Raw genomic sequence first — 19,059 nt, 5'->3', positions numbered from 1 at the left:
TTAGTGTTTCTGGAACCATGTTAATTTGGGATACCAGCAACATTAGTTCCTGTGCAGGAGAACACTTGAGTCCTGATGTCTCTCTTCTAGTTCTCTTGTGGGCAAGAGAAAGCTGAGGAGGCAGTGTCTTCAGGGAACTGTCTGTATACAGAACTCTGTCTGATAGATCCTATACAGGAATCCTCCTGCCTTGGGAATTGGGACCAATGGAAGCCTGTCTGTCTGATCACATGACACTGCCTGGGTTGGGCAGGAGCCCTAGAAGGGAGGACTTAATCCATTCCGTGTTAGCTTTTCATTGCTGTGACAAACACCTAGAGAAGCAGGATGAATAGGTGGAAGACTCGATTTTGCTTCATGGTTTCAGAGCTTACAGTCCATTGTTGGCTAACTCTTCTGTCCCTAGGCAAAGTCAGACATCATGGCAGAAAGTTGTGGTAGATCACAGTGGCTCTCTTATTGGTGGTTAGGGAGCAGAGATGGATAGGAAGGGGCCAGATCATGATACAGGATCCAGTGACATCCCCTGGTGACCTATGGCTTCCAGCTAGACCTCATTTCCTAAACAAAGCATTTGATAGATGAGCCTATAGGGCATATTGAATAGTGAAATGGTAGTAACTTAACACTTTGATAAGTGTGTTATAGCACTAATTATGTTTCTATGAAGTGGAAATAAATTCAAACAAATTATTCATGGTATAGTTAGGGCATTTAACATATACCTGCCTTGGAGGTGCTGTAAATCAGGACTGGTCTCCTACCTTTAAGATGTGCGTGGTTGGAGTGCTGTACGAGGGAACTGGTTACCTCTGTCCTAGGCCTAGGCCTGAGGCTCTTCTCCTTTGTGCTCCTCAAGCAGACTGGGTACACCTTAAGGAGTGCCAGCTTTCAGGGGAGCTAGGTAGGCCTAGGCTTGGGGGTTTAAGAAACCATGGGGGGGGGGGCCCAGTAGTTCACATGAACAACACGGAGGTCTTCCTTCTTGGGTCATGGACTCAGCAGCAGTATTGATTCAGAGTCCTGGAGCATAGCTTGTTGGTTTTGCTTAGCGACACGGGGTCAAGGTCAGAGGGTCTCTCAGCTGTTGATTCCTCTTCCTGGACAGGTAACTGGACAGACACAAGTCCTATTTCAATGGCAAACAGCATGTGGGGCTTCATGGAATCTGAATGGTTCAGGCAGAGAAACTCAGAGGTGGAGTATAGTCCTAGTGGGAACAGGAAGAGCTTGGCATCTTGTCCTCATTCCTGGCCTTGTGGGGTAGCCACATTTGTTCAAGTGGTTCAGGAGCTCCTAGAAGGACACGGGAATGGAAAGAGGGACAGGTTTGCTGTGATAAACCTGAGGTGCAAAAAAAAAAAAAAAAAAAAAAAAAAAGTTCTGGTAGTGGGTTTGTACTGGTCTAGGGATGCTCAGGAATGAGGTCTGGCTACAGGCACAGATATGGAGTCATCACGTTGTGAAACCTGCTGGAGATGGCACAAACTAGACAACACTGATGCAGGAATCCTGGATACTATTACTTCTAGCCACAGACTTAGGAGGGGAGGCCTTGAAGAATACTACAGAGAACTCATCCTGGGTCACTCTGCCCACCCAGGACCTGGATGTCTGCTCCAGGGTCTGGACGGCAGAAGACACATACAGGCATTAGGAAGAAGAGCAGGTAGCCTCAGAGTGGCCACAGCACCTTAAGAAGACAGTTCGTTTTGTTGTTCAAACAGGATGAAGAGGAGATGGAAGAAGCAGCCAATCAGAAGCTTGCTCTTCAGAAGGCCAAAGAAGTAGCTGAAGTCAGCCCCATGTCTGCTGCCAACATCTCCATCGCTGCGTAAGGCTCCCGGGGATGGCATATGGGTGGCTTTGGGGAGCAGCAGAGCCTGTGTCTCCCTCAGAACCCCTGCCTTGGCCAGGGCTGGTGAAGACACAGCCGTCCCCTTGAGCTGTGTGTTGAAAGGAGCCTGAGCAAAGGGCTCACTTGAGCATACTTTATGGCTTTCCCCAGCCTGAACATGGGCAGAGTGTGAGGGTGTGGCCTTCATCTTGGGTAGGGTTAGCTGGTCGTCTGATTCACTGGATGGTGTCTGGGTGGTCCTAGTACTCGTTCCTTGGCAAAGCTCTGGCTGGGGTCAGGGGAGCAAGGAGTCAACATGTAGATTTTACACATAATTTTCCAGAAATGTACTTTGTGAGACAAAAGGTTCTAGTGGCACCTTGACAGCCCAGCCACTTCCAAAAATGTCTCTGCAAGTGCTTGGCATGGAGGCATCTGTGATGAGAAAGGGCAGGTATACACTGGGAAGATCCAGTCTCCCTGCCAGCTAGCTGAATCTCAGGTACAGTGACATTCATAGAGGTCTAGGGACTTTGGGAGGAGTTTAGTGTGTAGGAGTCAGGACAGTTGGGCATGTGGCTTGGCTATAGGTGACTCTTTGGAGAAGTACCCTGCTGGCATTGAAGCTGCACACTCATCTTGCCACGTACTTTTCATAGGCTGGGCACATGACCTTGACTTGGCACCTTGTGGTGACTTATGCCTGCACTGCTAAATTATGTGTTGGAATTGGTTGGTTGTGGATGTTGGTGTAGTGATTGAATACGTGAGCTGGTGTGTGTGTGTGTGTGTGTGTGTGTGTGTACCCAAAGTGGTTCTGATTCTTCCAAGAGGTCATCAGTATTTTCAGAGGACTTGTCTCTAAATGTAGAGAAAGCACTTGGCATGGGAATTGTCAGCCAAAATGGCTGCAGCCCATAGGGATCGAGCTCCTGGGAACCAGGAGGCTTGGGGCATGGCATTTGTTGCTTAGATGGCTTGTGGAGCTCAGTGTTCTACCCTGTTATTTCACTGTCTGGCTAGTTCAATTACTGACTAGCTGGCCAGTTTAATTCAATAACTTGATCCTAAGGTTGATGAGACTTGACAGGTCCCTCCTCGTGTCTTTTATATGAGCTCTGTGAGGTGGTGGTGGTCAGTTGTAGAGAGGATGGCAGGTCAACATTTGGCATGATGAGCTCCCAGCCTCACGTAGACCTGTGGCATGAAGTGATGTTCTTTTAAGCATGTGCCTTCTCTGCTGTTCCTAGATATGAGCAGCTCCTGCTGCCTCTAGGGCTGCCATTCCTGGAGGTGTTCCTGTCTAGACTGATGCCTAGGGAAGAGAGTCTACGGTCCTTGGCGTAGCCCAGAAGGAACTGCCCCTACATTCCTTCCCCTACTGTCCCTGCTTGGAGACACTGTTGCAGATGTGCATCTCCGGGAACAGGCTATGCACAACAGTATATGTTAGTCTGACTTGACTAGAGATTCTGGGCAATCGGCCACACTAGGTGAGCCTTCTTCCGTGTGTGCATGGTACTGAGTGTGAGGGCCGCTGTTGTTGGCTCTTGCCACTCACACTAAGACCTCTGAGGGCTCAGGAGCTGTATGTGAGCTCCCTCTGGGGGTTTGTTGCCAGACTGGGGAGAATGTGGCTGTTAGAACCTTGGCAGTTTTACAGCAGTGTCTCCTGGGGTGGGGCTGCTGAAGGACCTTTAGTATGCATGGTGAGTGAGGCCTTCTGTGCTCTGGGAAGCATGGCAGGTGATTCCAGAATTGCTGGGGTGAGGCACAGTCCTGTGTAGCCTCCATGGAAGCTCCTAAGGAATAGGCCACTAAGTGTGGGGTATCTTCCTGCTCTCTGCTGTGACTCCTCATCCTTGCCTAGTCTTCTAGGGGCACACACACACACACACACACACACACACACACACACACACACACACGGAATCCCACTCATGTCTTGCATAGTCTCACATTCACAATATTACATGTTATCTCACACATTCATACATAGGCTTATGATCTCCCACTCACAATTCACACACTCAAAATCTCAGTCACAAGTCCTGTATTCATGCTCCCAATCTCACACTCACAGTCACTTTCTCAGCAGAATTGTGATATACTTACATGCCTGCTCACACTGGGGCCTTTGTGAAGGTGAACTTTTTTCAGTGTACAGTATATAAAGATCTCGGCCTTTAGAAAGGGACACTGGAAAGCTTCCCGACCATCCCTGGGAAGCCAGTGTGAAAAGAAATGACTGTAAAGAGATTTTTGCTTTCTCTGTTGTTTTTGGAAAAACTTCTGCCCATCGCTTGGAAGTGGCTGCAATACTACATGGGAGGTGGGTTGGTGACATAGGCTGATTCCTTCCTGGGGGTCATTGTGGTTTTTTTTTTTGTTGTTGTTGTTTTTGTTTTTCGAGACAGGGTTTCTCTGTGTAGCTTTGCGCCTTTTCCTGGAACTCACTTGGTAGCCCAGGCTGGCCTCGAACTCACAGAGATCCGCCTGGCTCTGCCTCCCGAGTGCTGGGATTAAAGGCGTGCGCCACCACCGCCCAGCAGCCTGGGGGTCATTGTGACCTAGAAGCCATGGGACTTGAATCTGGGAACTGAGGGTCTGGGAGCAAAGACCAGGTGCTTTGGGGGAAGGTGGGTGGGGTGGGTGCCTGTAGCCTCACATGGTAAGGGTGCTCTTGCCTCCTGTATATGCCATGTGCTCATCCAAAGTCCACAGCTTTAGGTCAGCCTGCCCGGGTCTCTAGGTGTGGGAGACTGTTGGAATTGCTATAAAGGTGGCTGCAACTCTTCCCAGACCTTTCCTCCTAGGGCAGTGTGGGCCAGGCTGTGGTGATGGATGGTCTCGGAGAGAACTGTCTTGTCTTCTAGCCATGTAGGGTTTGCTGGCTCACCTTAGCCTCACTTTTCTGCACATGTAGAATTGGTTCTCAGCTTCTCTTTAGCCCTGGTCTTGGCCAGTGCCTGTCTGGTGGATGCATCTGCAGCCTTCTGCCAGATGTGCACTGCGGCCTGCACCTGCACTGACGTGGTGCCCAAGTGCCACTTGTGTCTCAGAACGTTCTCTGGTTTTCTCACTCCTGTTTATGTTTTGTTTCTTGCATGTGCAGTTTTGTAAAGCAAACTCGAGGTACTGTATCTCGCAGCTCATCTGTCTCCAGCGTAAACTCACCGTGAGTGGTTCTGCTACGATTCTCCATCTGTGGCTCCATGATAACTATGTGCACACACCTTCCCTCCACACCTGACTGCTTTCCCCCAGTCATTTGCTTCATGGGCAGCTCCAGCCCAGCCTTCTGTGGGAATAGTGGGCATGTTCCCTGTTGTCCCTGAGTCCTCCTCACAGGCCCAGAGCTTTCTGAGCTTGGCCCTCCTCTCCCTTCTGGTCTCTGTCCTTTTGTCTGCTGTCTGTCTGTGTGCAGTCACTCTAGTACCTTGTATGTGTCTACTTCTTGGATAGGGTGGAACTCTGCAGACTCAGGTCTTCTGTGCTTTTCACAGGGCTGGCAGAGAGAGTTCTTGGTGACATTCCTTGGCTCCTCCTAGCCCCTCCTTACTTTGGGGAGATGAGTCAGTTATTCTGAGGCAGCCTTGTTTTAGTATGAACAAAGCTTCTATAGAGCTTGTAGTACATAGGCTAGGGAGTACTGAAAATCCAGGATGAATGCTGAGGGCCTAGGAGCAGAATGGGGACCCCATTCTGTTCACAGGGGAGGATAGTAAGGTAGGGAGCAGACCAAGCTGGCCTTCCTGGCTGTGACACCAGCCTGGCTAGTTGGCCTGAGTAGCTCTTCCTGGGAGATGTGCTCCTGATTCTTCCCTCAAGGACGGGGCCGGACCTGTAAGTGACAGTCCTGTTTCCCTCCTGACTTCGTCTGAGCTCCCAGGGAGGTGCTGGTCTTGTCTGCTGCCAGTGCCTCCTCGTTAGAGCAGGAACGTTTGTAGTTGGGCCCTCTGCGTGGATAGTCGGGTCGCCTCTGTGTCTCATGGCTGCTTTGTGTGCCTCCTTGACAACAGCACAGAGCAGTCTGAGTCTTCTCACAAGTGTGAGATGCCGCCGGAGGTTGGGGCCCTAATGCCTGGTAGAGTGAGAAAGCCTCTTGAGTCCTCAGTAACTTCCATATGGCAGAAGTGAGGTATCAGTGGTACACACCACCCGGGATGCCTCACCCTTCCGTAGCATCAGGTGACAGGCCAGCTCTGCCCAGAGACCTCACAGCAGGAGCACAGACACTCAAGATTCCTTTCTGAGCCTTGAGTTGTCCAGGGTGCCTTAGCTGAGAGCCTCGCACCTTCCATATATGGCTGGATAGCATTTAAACCTGGGACCAGGACATCCTGACAGCGGCTCTTCCCCACGGCTCCTTAGGGAGCCCTGTACAGTATGGATTCTGCCTGAGTAGTGCTGCCAGCCTGATAGCAAGATAGGTCAGCAAGGAGTCGGCCTTTCAAGAGAGCATCTTGAATTGCTTGTGAAGTTGTTGAAGAGGAAGAGTGAGCTGTCTGTCCTAGCCACAATGGGCAGAGGTCAAAGAACAGCTGTAGAGAGTGACCAGGGCAAGGGCAGGATGGCCCAGATGTGTAGAATGAGACTCGGGAATCTGTCCTGGGAGGAGCCTGTGGTCTCTATGGGTTTGTGAATCAGATAAACAGTCTGGTGTTATTAGGTCCCAGAGCAATGGACTGGGGGGCTGTAGCAGCCAGCGGAGGTGAGCGGGTGGCCCTTGCCCAGCTAGTTGGTATTGTTCTATGTTTTGAGGGGCCCCTGCAAGCTCAGTGATACCCTTCAGTCCCATGGGCAACCTGTATTCTTTCTGTACTTGAGGTGGTTCCTGAGAGAGGGTCGGTCATACCTGGTGCAAGGCTAGGGCTGAGTGAGCCCAGTCCTGCCTTCCCACAGAGCTGGAGCGTCGGGCCTGTGCATACCCTTGTTGTCTTCAATGCCCATCTTTCACAACAGAGAGCCGTGGTGCTGGCCCTAGCCCTGATGCTCATTTGAGCCAGCCAGCTTTCTGCTGATCAGAGGACTCAGAAGCCAGGCCCATCTTGGTGTACTGACTGGTTGAGAGGTCCAGGTAGTGACCAGACATCAACCCTCCCAGGATTCTTGAAGATGGGTGCATATCTTCAGGCCCTCTTCCTTTTCTTGTCTTCCAGCGTTGTGCGAAGATGAGCCCTTCAGGGACAAGGAAGCTCTGTGGGTATTAGAGGGCATTCTTGGAGCAGAGATATCATGGTTGTGATGCCCCGGTGAGGACAAGTAGCAGATGCTTCTTGTTGTTCTGTCAACCTCACCTGAGCTCCTAGGGGAGGAGGCACAGATTTTGTTGTTCTTTATTGGCTTTCAGACTTGCCCGGGGATGGCTCTTCACACAGAGAAAGGATAAGATTTGCTGGCCTCCCACTGAACAGTCTATTCTGGTGACTGGGCTGTTCCCTGGGGCACAGTTTGCACCGGTGGTTTGAGGCAGTTGGGGTCTGACTGAGAGCTTGCGTGTTCTTCAGGCACTTCTTCCCTCCTGCCCTGTATGCATGTGAACCTAACTCCATCAACGACTAACTCTGGACCCCAAGTAGATCATGCCCTCTTTCTAGGCTCAGTGTTCATCCTTTAAAATTGGCACAGGAAAAGCACCTGTCCTCGAGGTGGTCATAAAGGCTGTATGAGGTGGGTATGGAACCCAGAGCACTGATGCTGTCGCTGTCATTGTTAGTGATCCCACAGACAATGCCGGGGTTATCCAGAAGCCTCCAGACCGAAGGATGAGGCTGTAGCCTCAAATGAGGTCTCTGCTTGGCAGAGGTGGGCCTGGGGCCACATCCTTTGCTGGTTTTATTCAGTAAAGAACCCAGAATGGAAAAGAGCTCCCTGTTTAGGATGTGGGAACAGAAGATGTCTGGGCCAGTGAGATTTGAATGAAGGTGAGGCCTTTTATGGTTCAGTGAGAACTGAACTGGACTGCTGCCCACCCCTGTTGCTGGAGGATTTCTAGGGTATGTCCAGCTCTCTTCTCATGGAGTATGAGGCTCCCACAGACCAGGAGAGAAGAGGGCACTGGTGACTAAGAAACAGGGCTTCCTCTGCTCTAGACATGACTTCGGCTCCTGGTAATTGGTTGAGCCAAATAGTGGGGGCCGCCTGAATGCTTCAGAATGCAGCAGAAGTTCTGTTTGCTCATGACAGGGCCACCTGCTCCCTTGGGAGGTACCAAGGGTAAGTGCCTCTAGAAGTGTCCATTTGTCTAGCCCTCCTGGGCCAGCTCCCAAGGCAGACTGCAGGGTGCCTCCATCGGTTCTTCCCATTTTGCCTCCCTGGCTAGCTGCCCGTTTACCTACTCATGCCGGTACCTGGCATCCTCACAGCCTTGCACCTTTCAGACTCTGGGCCATTGTCCTCCTGCTAGAGTGGCGTCCAGAAGGACATTGACAGGAGGAGCTGAATTGCACCCCTACCCCCATTCTTCCCCCATCAGCAACATTGCAGGGGTCTTTAAGGCTCTGGTTACCTCTCCTTCCCTGTCCCCACATTCCTCCATCGCTTGTGTTCATCTGCGGCTTCCCTGTGAGGCAGAGATAAGCTGGATGGTGACACTCATGATAGTCTCCCCGCAGCAGGCAGCAGAATTCGGCCAAGGCGCGCTCAGTGTGGGAGCAGCGGGCCAGTCAGCTAAGGCTACAGAACCTGCGTGCCAGCTGTGAGGCACTGTACAGCGAGATGGACCCCGAGGAGCGCCTGCGTTATGCCAGCACACGCCACGTGAGGCCAGACATGAAGACACACATGGACCGGCCCCTAGTGGTGGAGCCTGGCCGGGATGGCTTGCGGGGACCTGTGGGGAACAAGTCGAAGCCCGAAGGCACGGAGGCCGCTGAAAGTGCAGACCCGCCACGCAGGCACCACCGGCACCGTGAAAGGGACAAGGGCTCAGCCACCGCCCCTGCTGGCGGCGAACAGGACAGGACAGACTGTCCAAAGACCGAAAACACCGACACGGCGACCCGGGAGGAACGTCCGCGCCCTCGTCGCAGTCACAGCAAAGATGCTGCAGGGGCTGAAGTGCAAGCACGCTGTGAGCGCAACAGGCGTCACCACCGGCGTGGCTCCCCGGAAGAGGAGGCCGCTGAACGCGAGCCCCGGCGACACCGTGCCCACCGGCATGCACAGGACTCGGGTAAAGAGGGCACCGCACCAGTGCTGGTACCCAAGGGCGAGCGACGCCCACGACATCGAGGCCCCCGCACGGGCCCCCGGGAGGCAGAGAACAGCGAGGAGCCCACACGCCGGCACCGTGCAAGGCATAAGGGGCCACCAACACTTGAGCCCCCCGAGAGGGAGGCTGCAGAGAAGGAGAGCACCGTGGCAGAAGGGGATAAGGAAACCCGAAACCACCAGCCCAAGTATGTAAGAGGCAGGGTATGGGGGAGGGGGCTAGGAGCCCTTACACAAATAATAGAAAGGTACAGGATGACTCTGCCAGGCTGCTCCTGTTGTCCCCGCCCCCTACACACACACACACACACACACACACACACACACACACACACACACTCCCAATTTTCCCTTTGGTACTCAGTGACACACAGGGAGGGACAAAGGACTTAGGGAGAGACTGGAGACATTGGGAACACATTGACCTGGGAAGGAGTGGAGCACCCAGGAGAAGAGAAAATTGGGGGTACTGCAGATGAAGGGGAGGATGTTGGGAGAGGAGAAACAAGCAAGGTTGCCAGCTGAGTTTACAAAAAATGGACCAGAGGGTACTGTCCCGCTTTTTGGCTCTGACTCTTGAAGAGACCTGGAGACTGGAGGTCGAGGCTGAAGCCACGGTCTTTGTGCTTGCCTGCTGACCACTGACCGGCAGAAACCAGGTTAGGCACAGCTGGAGGCCATTGTTGAGGATCAGTCTACAGAACACTGCCTTCTGTGGTTCGAACTCTGTGCTGGGCCTTTCCTGGGGAGTGGGGTGGAGGATATCGCTGGCAGGGTGTCCTGGGGAAATGACCTACTTTAGACTGCTTCTTTTTCCAAGGGGTTTTGATCCTCCTACAGACTATAATACCAATAGTGTCTGGCTCTGTTAAAAGCAGATAGGTCAGCTCTATACCTTCCTTTTAGACCTAATGACAATGTGTGTAGGGTAATAGGAACCATGCAAAACATGAGGAGAGGTGATAGCCCAAGATTTACTTGCCTTGCATGAAGAGAAAGCCATAAGGAGTTTCACCTGCTGCATCAGACTAACGAGCACTCTGGTTTCAGGGAACCTCACTGTGGTCTGGAGGCCGTTGCAGTTACAGGTGTGGGCCCTCTGCACATGCTGCCCAGCACCTGTCTCCAGAAAGTGGAAGAACAACCAGAAGATGCAGACAACCAGCGTAATGTCACCCGGATGGGCAGTCAGCCTTCAGACCCCAGCACCACTGTGCATGTCCCAGTGACACTGACAGGCCCTCCTGGGGAGACCACTGTCGTTCCCAGTGAGTATCTTCCTGAACCAATGGCAGGCCCAGCTACCCCATTGCTGCTGCTCTCTGTCAGTGACCGGGGATCCAGATTACTTCTCTGAATTTTCTCCCCATGGAGACCAAGTTCTTTGCTATCAGTATCTGTCCTTTGATATCTCTTGGCTTTCCATTGCCCTGGAGGCAGATAGATGTTAAATATCTTTGTCCCTCCTCCTAAAAAAATGTTTTCACATTGCTGGCTTATGCCAGGCTCAGTGTCAGAGTGCTGGGGACACAGTGGAAGGTGGCCACTTCCATCTTCATCTTTTGTTGCTTGCCAAAGGTGGTAAGGACTGGTGCTGGGGGTGGGTAGGTGAGGACAAGGATCTCGGAGCTGTCATCTGCCTATTCATGTGCTCTGTAACCTTGCCCTAAACCTGCCCCCTTGTGCGACTTGCTCTCTTCCCTTGCTCATTCCTATGTGTGTGAAACCAGAAAGGAGCATGCAGGGAGAGCTTAGTGAATAAGCCATGTAGTAAGAAGGGTGACGGATGTGGTCCTCACAAGGACAGACATTAGAATGAAAGAAAACATTCCAGGTTGAGAGGCAGAGCCTGTGGAAGGCCAGGCAGCACTGAGCTCTGAAGTAGGCCGCATGAGCTGTAACCCCATGCACACCCATGTGTGCGGTCAGTCACACACACTTTGTCTGGGAAGATAGAATGGTAGAGAGGGTGGCTTTTAACTCCTTAGCCACCGGTATCCCTGAGGAAAACTTGATCTTGGCCCACTCGTGATTCACTTGCCGTGCACACTAATGGATCTGTCTTCTCTGAAGAGTAGCCTGAGACTGAGCCTAGGGACCCCCTGGGATTTTGTCCACAGCTGGCCCGTCCGTGCTGGCAGCCACGGGCCTTTTATCAGAATGTCACATACTTGGAATCATACAGCATGCATATTTTCAGGTTGGCTTAAAAAAGAAAGAAAGAAAGAAAGAAAGAAAGAAAGAAAGAAAGAAAGAAAGAAAGAAAGAAAGAAAGAAAGAAAACAAACTATCATTATACACTTAAGGAATTAATTCTGTGGCTTGGTGGTTCATTTCTTACCACACTGAAGTTCCACTCTCTGGATATATCACCGTTGTCTGTGCACCTATCGAAGGGTATTTCAGTTACTTCCAGCTTTAGTAGTTACATGGTCGGGGTTCATGGTGTACCCTCCTGAGTGCGTACCTCCTAAGCGTGATTGTGAAGTTGTATGTGGTAAGACTGATTTAGTTTTGTATGAAACTGCCAAATGTCTTCAATGTGGCTGTGCTAGTATACATTCCCGTTAGCTACCAGTGAAGCCCTCTCTGCTTCACGTAGTTCTGAATCTGGTGGTACCTGTGGTTTGGATTTTAGTTGTTCTAATGAACCATATAGCAGAGTTTGTTTAACTTTGCAACTTCCTAATGATGTATGATTTTGAGTATTTTTCATTATGTTTACTTGACATCTGTGTATCTTCTTTGGGGAGATTTTTATTCAGATCTTTGCCTATTTTTTAATTGGTTTGTTTAATAGCTTAATTTTTAAGACACACACACACACACACACACACACACACACACGGACTTACGTATTTTTATTTTATGTGTGGATGCTTTGCATGCATGTGTGCTTTCGCACCGTGTGCATGCCTGGTGCTGGTGGACTCAGAAGAGGGCTTCAGAAACCCTGTAACTGGAGTCACAGATTGCCGTATGCTGCCATGGGGGTGCTGGCCACTGACCCCAGGCTCTCTGTAAGAGCAGGAAGTGCTTTTAACCACTGAACTATCTCTCCAGCACCTCTTTTTATATTTTTCACAGAGGTCTTTTATCAAATGTATTTTATAAGTATTTTCTCCCAGTCTCTGGCTTGGATTTTTAGTGTCTGAATGCCTGGTGTGTGTGTGTGTGTGTGTGTGTGTGTGTGTGTGTGTGTGTGTATTTTTTTTTAATTTTCTTCCTGAGACAGGGTCTCACTATGTAGCTCAGACACTGACCTCTGTCTTTAAAGTGCCAAAATTATGTGTTCACTAACAACTTGGTTCTGTGTCTGGTGTTCATGATTATCCCTTTTGGGGTTAATCTGATACTTGTCACTACTGCTAGAAGAAGAAATCTAGGGTATTGATTTTAAATGTTTTATATGTTTACTATTTATCCTGTTTTTCTGAATCCTCAAATCAAGGCATTAGTTTTAATGTTGATTCTGTTTGTTTTGTTTCCCCACTACATTATCAAAACTTCTGTGAGTGAGTGTATCTCTCTTCTAAGTTTTAGATCTCTTAATCTGTCTGATAGCATTGGTGGAAACATCCAGGTTATTGGGTACCTTTGCCTTGTTTTATCTTTACTAGGCTAAAAATTCTGGCTTTAGACATATGTAGAAACATATGTTTCTAGTATACATTAATTCCTATTTTAGTAAATTTTTTGCCTGCTCAAAGAGTGAAATTTTGTTAAGTCTTAAAGCATCCATAGAGGTCATATTTTCTCTTATATATGGAGATATATAGCAATGGATTTCAGATCTGAACTGTCTATGCAATGTTAGACCTCAGTCAGTCATTATTTATTAGCAGATTTAGTTCATTCTATTTTTCTGGTATAAAAATAGAATGAGCTAAATCTGCTAACAAATAAAAAGTGTGGTAGCCACTGATGGAGCCTAGGTCCTCTGAATGGAGACTTTTGTGTAGAGTTTTACAAGATGGACAGTGAATCCTGATAGGGAGACTTGGTCTCTTCCAGAGGTTGGGGGTCAAGTAGCTGTCAGTCTTGGAGATGGCATCAAAAGTGGATTTGGAGAAGTTGCTAGAGTGGCAGTGTAGCCCTAGCTCAGTGACTCTCAACTTGTGGTGGGTCTTGACCCCTTTGGGGTCACCTATCAGCGATCCTGCATATCAGCTTATGATTCACAGCAGTAGTAAAATTACAGTTATGAAGTAGCAAGGAAATAATATTCTGTTTGGGGGTCCCCACAGCATGGACTGGATTAAAGGGCTGCAGCATTAGGAAGGTTGAGAACCGCTGGCCTAGCTGGTGTGTAGCAATCATCAATACCGCTCAGTAGCAGCAGCTTCTTGGACGGAGGAGCAGAGACGATGCCAGCGGGTCTTGGGGCAGAGGTGAGGCACACCAGCACAGAGCCACAGCGGCCTGTCACCTTTCACAGGATGGCCCATCTTTTTTTCTCCATAGCCTCTCCGTAGAGAGATGATGGAGATGGCCCCTTGAATGACACTGGCTACTGTCTTAGAGCATTTACCACCAGACACGTGATCATTATAGTCCCCAGCAGTGACAAAAGCTAGCGAGGAGACTCATGTGAAGTGGCTGGTGGTGCCTCACAGCACCAGAAAACCTAGTGTAATTATGCAGATTAAGACAGTTATACTTATTTTGATCATGATTTTTTTGTTTGTTTGTTTTTTGGTTTTTTGAGACAGGGTTTCTCTGTGTAACAGCACTGGCTGTCCTGGACCTCACTGTGTAGACCGGGTGGCCTCAAACCCCCAGAGATCCGCCTGCCTCTGCCTCTTGAGTGCTGGGATTAAAGGCATGCACTACCACTGCCCGGCCAGTTATACTTACTTTGAAATGCGCTGTTGGATTCCATTAATATTTTCTTAAGAGTTTAGCTTGGTATTTTAAAGTGAGGTGTATACTGTGGTTTTATCATTCTGTGTTTAGCATTGTAAGATTAGGATATTAATACCATATAGTCACATCATACTTGACCTCAATACTCCATTCTTGAAAATCAGTTCCAATTACAGCCAGTATTTTCCTGGTGTTGGGGATCAAACTAGGACCTTTCACATGTTAAGCAAGGAATCCATTGCCTTTCTTATTTAAAATGGTTTTAAAAAGTTACCATGTTGCATGCTAACCCAACTGCACAGTTTCATAAAACATGATGAAATATCAGTTAAACACTGACAAGTCACACAGTATCATATTAGGGCATAAAACAGTTAACATAATTTTTGCTGATCACTGTTAAAATAGCTGTTAATAAGGAATTGCTTTGGATACGTCCCTTCTTGAAATGTAGGGTACTTTAAAAAACGTCCATACATGATTCTGATAATCTGCCACTGGAATTTGGACTCCTGTCTGTGAGTTTTTCTCTGCATTACTCTGTTAAAAACGTTATATTATGTTCTGAGTGGGCATACCCTTCTACATGAACATCAGGCAGTAAAGGTAACAACATTGTAGTGACATATTTTGCTGGAGTATTGGGCATTACAAAAGAAGAGACTGTGAACTGGGGAATTTGCCTCAAGTGAGGAGCTGGCCTGTGGAATATTATTAGTTCATAAAAAGAATTGGAATGTTTTACTGTTTGGTGCTGTGGCACAGTCTTTGTAGAATTTTGTAAAGTTATCTCATGGACTTATATAATGGCAGCTCTTTGTATACTTGTCTATTTGTTTATTGTCTCTTGAAATGAGCTTGGTAAATTATATTTTCCTTTAAAAAGTTACCCAGTTAGGGACAAGGAAGATGGGTAATTTGGTAGAGTTTGTCCCACAAGCATAGGGACCTTAGTTTAGATCTCAAGTAGCCATGTAAGGTCCAGCAGTGAGCCTGTAAGCTCAGTGGTGGGAGATGACCCTGGGGCTTGCTGCCAGTCAGACTAGCTTACTAGTAAGCTCCAGGTTCAGTAAGAAACTCTGTCTCCCCCAAATAAGGTGGAGAGAGATTAAAGAAGATATCCAGTGTTGACTGGTGGCCTCCAAATACACACCTTTACACATGTGTACACACCAAACAAAGTATTGGCTTAAGTTCTTCCTTTTCTTTTCTTTTCTTTTCTTTTTTCTTTTCTTTTCTTTTCTTTTCTTTTCTTTTCTTTTCTTTTCTTTTCTTTTCTTTTCTTTTCTTTTCTTTTTCTTAGTCAAGACAGGGTTTCTCTGTGTAGCCCTGAGTGTCCTGGAACTCTTTGTAGATCAGGCTATCCTCGAACTCACAGAGATCCGCCTGTCTCTGGCTCCTGAGTGCTGGGATTAAAGGCATGTGCCACCATTACCCGGCCTTAAGTTCTTTTTTCTTTAATTAACTTCTTGTTCAGTGTTTTTATTTTCCCTTGTCATTTTTAGAATCTGAGCATTTCTGTGATTTCTCCTTGATTAGATTAGTTGGTGGTTTATATACTTCATAATCTTTATAAAATAAAAACCAATATTTTAATTCATTTGTTATTTCTACCATAATTTGTTTTAAGAAAATCACTATTTTCCATTTTGTCATTATTTTCTTTTTTGTTTTATTTTATTGTTGTTACTTTTCTAACTTCTTAAGTTACTTATATATTTTACCTTAAACATGTATTTCTAGATTCCTCCCAAAGTCTCTACATAAAAACCACAAAGGAATAATTTAATTTTTTCACTTTTTCTTTTTTCTTTTTCTATGTCCTGTTTATGATATTCAATGCCACAGTTTCTCAAGCCTACAATTCTCCTACCTTAGCCTTCCAGTACTGTGATTATAGACCTGAGATACCACAATCAATTTTAGTTTTCTTTTTCATAATGTCTTTGTCTGGTTCGGGTATCAAAGTAAAAATGGATCCATAAAATGTTTTAGATCTAATGAAACTGTTCCCTCTGCTAATTTCCGGAGTATATTATGTTGAACTGGGTACTAATTGTCCTTTAAATTACTAATTGTCCTTTAAATAGTTGGTAGAAATTGTCAAACAAGCTTTTCCATCTGAGTTATTTTAAATTAGTACCTACAGGGTTATGTTATTGGTATCAGTTTGGATGTTTTGTACTTTCTACTTTTGAGGACATTTACACATCACTGACGTTGTCAATTTTATATTATATATGGTGTGTAGAGTACGCCATAGTTGGTCCCTTGTTATCCTTGTGATGTCTTCAGGCTCCTGCCTCACGCCTTGGATCGGCATGTATTGTCATCTCTTCTTTTTCTTAGTCTTGCCACATTGTTAGTTTTATTGATCTTTTCAAAAAGTTGGATTGTTTTGTTGATTTTTTTCTGTTTTCAGGAGTTTCATTTTAAAATTTAGTTTTGTGTTTGTGTGTATACATGCATACAGAAGTCAGAGAACACCTCTGTTAGGTTGATTTTTCTTCTACCTTTATGTGGGTCCTAGGAATTGCATTCAAATCACTAGACTTGGGCAGCAAGTATCTTGACCCATTGAAACATCTTGTTGGCCTATTTTCATGTTTTTAATTTAATTTGATTTCTACTTCCCATTGCTTTGTGTTTGCTTTGTTCTTTTTTAGTTTTCTTGTGGTAGGAGTGTATATTGATTTGATTTTCCTGCTTTTCTTTCAAAAATTCTTATTAGATTCATTTGTGTCCCTGAATGCTTTTGCCTGTGTGTACGTATGCACAGCATGTGCACGCCTGGTACCCTCAGAGATTGGAAGAACATCATCAGATCCCCTGAAACTGAAGTTAGAGGTGATTGTGAGCTGCCATACGGGTGCTGGGAACCTCTGCAAGAGCAATAAATGGCTCTTAACTCCTGAGCCATCTGTCCAGCCACCTGCTTTTCTAATACAAACATGTAGTACTGAAAGTTTCTCACTTTGCGCTGCCTGTTTCTCCCAGAGGTTTTCGTGGGATACATTTTAATTTGACTCATGTGTTGTTGAGATGATACCAGGATAGTTTCCAGTGTTTGGAGATTTTCCTTTGTCTGTTATCAACTCCTCCTTTTATTACTTTGTGGTCAGTAGCCACATTCTATAGTATTTCTTTTCCTTGAAGTTTTTAGGTTTTGTTCCATGGCCCAGGATATAGCCCACAATAGATGTTTTATGGGAGTTGGCAAAGAACATGTGTTCTGCTGTTGCTGGGTGGAATGTTGTGTAAAGGCCAGTTCCATCCTGTTGGTTGATCTTCTGTGTGGGTGTTATTTATGTCTAGATCTGTTGGTTGTTGAGAAAAGGATACTCAAGTCTCTAAATGCAACTTTGGGTCTAATCTACCTTTCCTTTCACACTGTAAGTTATTACTTTCACGTTTGTGAATTGCTGTTAGATGCGAACACGTTTACGGTTTGTCCTTCTGGTGCAACAGCCTTTTCATCATTGTGTTATGCCTTTCTCTGACCCAGTAATTTTCCTTGATTTGACATCCATTTTATCTTGTGATAACATCTTTACTGTTTTTAATTAATGTTTGCATAGTTGATCTTTTCTACCTTCCATTTTCAGGCTAGCTGTATAGTTATATTTAAAGTGAATTTTTATAGACAGCATGTAGTTGAGTCATGGTTTAATCCATTGCAAAGTCTTTTATTTGGCATTTTTAACATTTATATTTAATGTAAATTGTTGGTAAGAGTACAGCTTAAGTTTAAAATCCTAATTTTTGTTTCTGTTTGTTCTCTATGTTTTTTATTTCTCTAGTTTATTTTTGCTGCCTTTCTTGGAGGTTACTTGAATGTATTTAAAGCCCAATTTGGTTTATCTATAGTACTTTAAAGTGTCTGTTGTATATGGTAATTGCTTTAGCTATTTTATTATATAACTTAATCCAGTTTACTCATTCTGCCAGTTTGAGTATAGTATAAAATTTCTCTCTATATACTTCTCGTTTATAATATAATATTCTTAATTTTTTTCTCTGCGTAAGTTTAGAATCTCAGCAAAATGTGTTTGAATTTTTATTTCAGCTGTCAAACATAACTTAGGAAATGGAAGAGAAGAAGGAAACGATTATATTTAATCATTTTTCTCTTACTATTCTTTCTTCCTTTCTGGTATTCTATATTCTTTCATAAATTGTCTCTGTGTAGAAGGCTTTCTTTAGCTATTCTTTTGGAAGAGGTCTGCGGGTGACAGGTTCTCTTTAATTTCCTTCATCCAAGAATGTCTTGATGTTCCCCTCATTCCTGAAGGATATTTTCACTGGGTCTAGAATTCTGGGTTGACAGTTCTTTTTTTTTCAGCACTTGAAAAAAACGTGTGCCTCTTCTGAATCCATGGTTTCTGATGAGAAATCTACTGTCACTCCAATTGTTTCCTTCCCATAGGTAAGATGTTGTTTCTCTCTCGCTGGTTTCAAGGGTTTTTGTCTTTATATTTCAGAAGTTTGACTACACTGTATTTTGATGTGGACTTCTTCAAATTTATCCTGTTTGGGGTTTGCTCAACTTCTTGACTCTGTAGGTTAATGTCTTTTGCAAATTTGGAACTATTTCATCTTTTATGTCTTTTGAGTACTTCCGTGGTTCCACTTTTTCCTTTTCCATTCTTGGGCTCGGTAATATGAATGCTTAATCTTTTGTTGTACTCTCAAAGGCTCTTGGGCTCTACTGATTTTTTTTTTTCCGGTATATTTTCTCTCTGTTGATCAGATTGGGTGATTTCTATTTTCCTATCTTCCAGTTCATTGATTCTTTCCTCTGTGCCCTCCATTCTGCGCTTGAGCCTGCCCATCTGTCAAGTTTTTAATTTTAGTTACTATGTTTTTTCAATTCTAAAGTCCTCCCTTGGTTCTTTAGATCTTCTGTTTCTTTGCTGAGATTTTCTATTTTTTGTTTGCTTCAAGTTTTGTTTTTTGGTTTTTTTTCGACTGTTAAGAATTTCTGGGATGCTGTTGTAAAGTCTTTGTCAGATAGACTGACCATCTGTTTTTGTGGTGCCTGTTGGTTGCTTTTTCTTGTTCAGGTTGATTTTCTGGTTCTTGGTGTGACAAGCAGTTTTTTTGTTTTTTATTGAAACCTAGCTACTTTGGGATTATATCCT

The 19,059-nt window shown here is 46.0% G+C and overlaps 1 protein-coding gene across 1 annotated transcript in view; it reads left to right on the top strand.

Annotated features, from left to right (window-relative positions):
• The window catches only part of Cacna1b (calcium voltage-gated channel subunit alpha1 B), a 96,095-nt gene that overhangs the window by 12,498 nt on the left and 64,538 nt on the right, over positions 1 to 19,059 (top strand). The window contains exons 5-7 of the mRNA XM_059258801.1: positions 1,728 to 1,834; positions 8,458 to 9,240; positions 10,103 to 10,320. Coding sequence (XP_059114784.1) covers positions 1,728 to 1,834; positions 8,458 to 9,240; positions 10,103 to 10,320 — 1,108 coding nt within the window. The remainder of the gene's footprint in view (positions 1 to 1,727; positions 1,835 to 8,457; positions 9,241 to 10,102; positions 10,321 to 19,059) is intronic.

Source organism: Peromyscus eremicus, chromosome 4 (assembly GCF_949786415.1).
Source record: "Peromyscus eremicus chromosome 4, PerEre_H2_v1, whole genome shotgun sequence".
NCBI classification, from domain to species: Eukaryota; Metazoa; Chordata; class Mammalia; order Rodentia; family Cricetidae; genus Peromyscus; species Peromyscus eremicus.
This window is presented reverse-complemented; position numbering and strand designations above follow the sequence as displayed.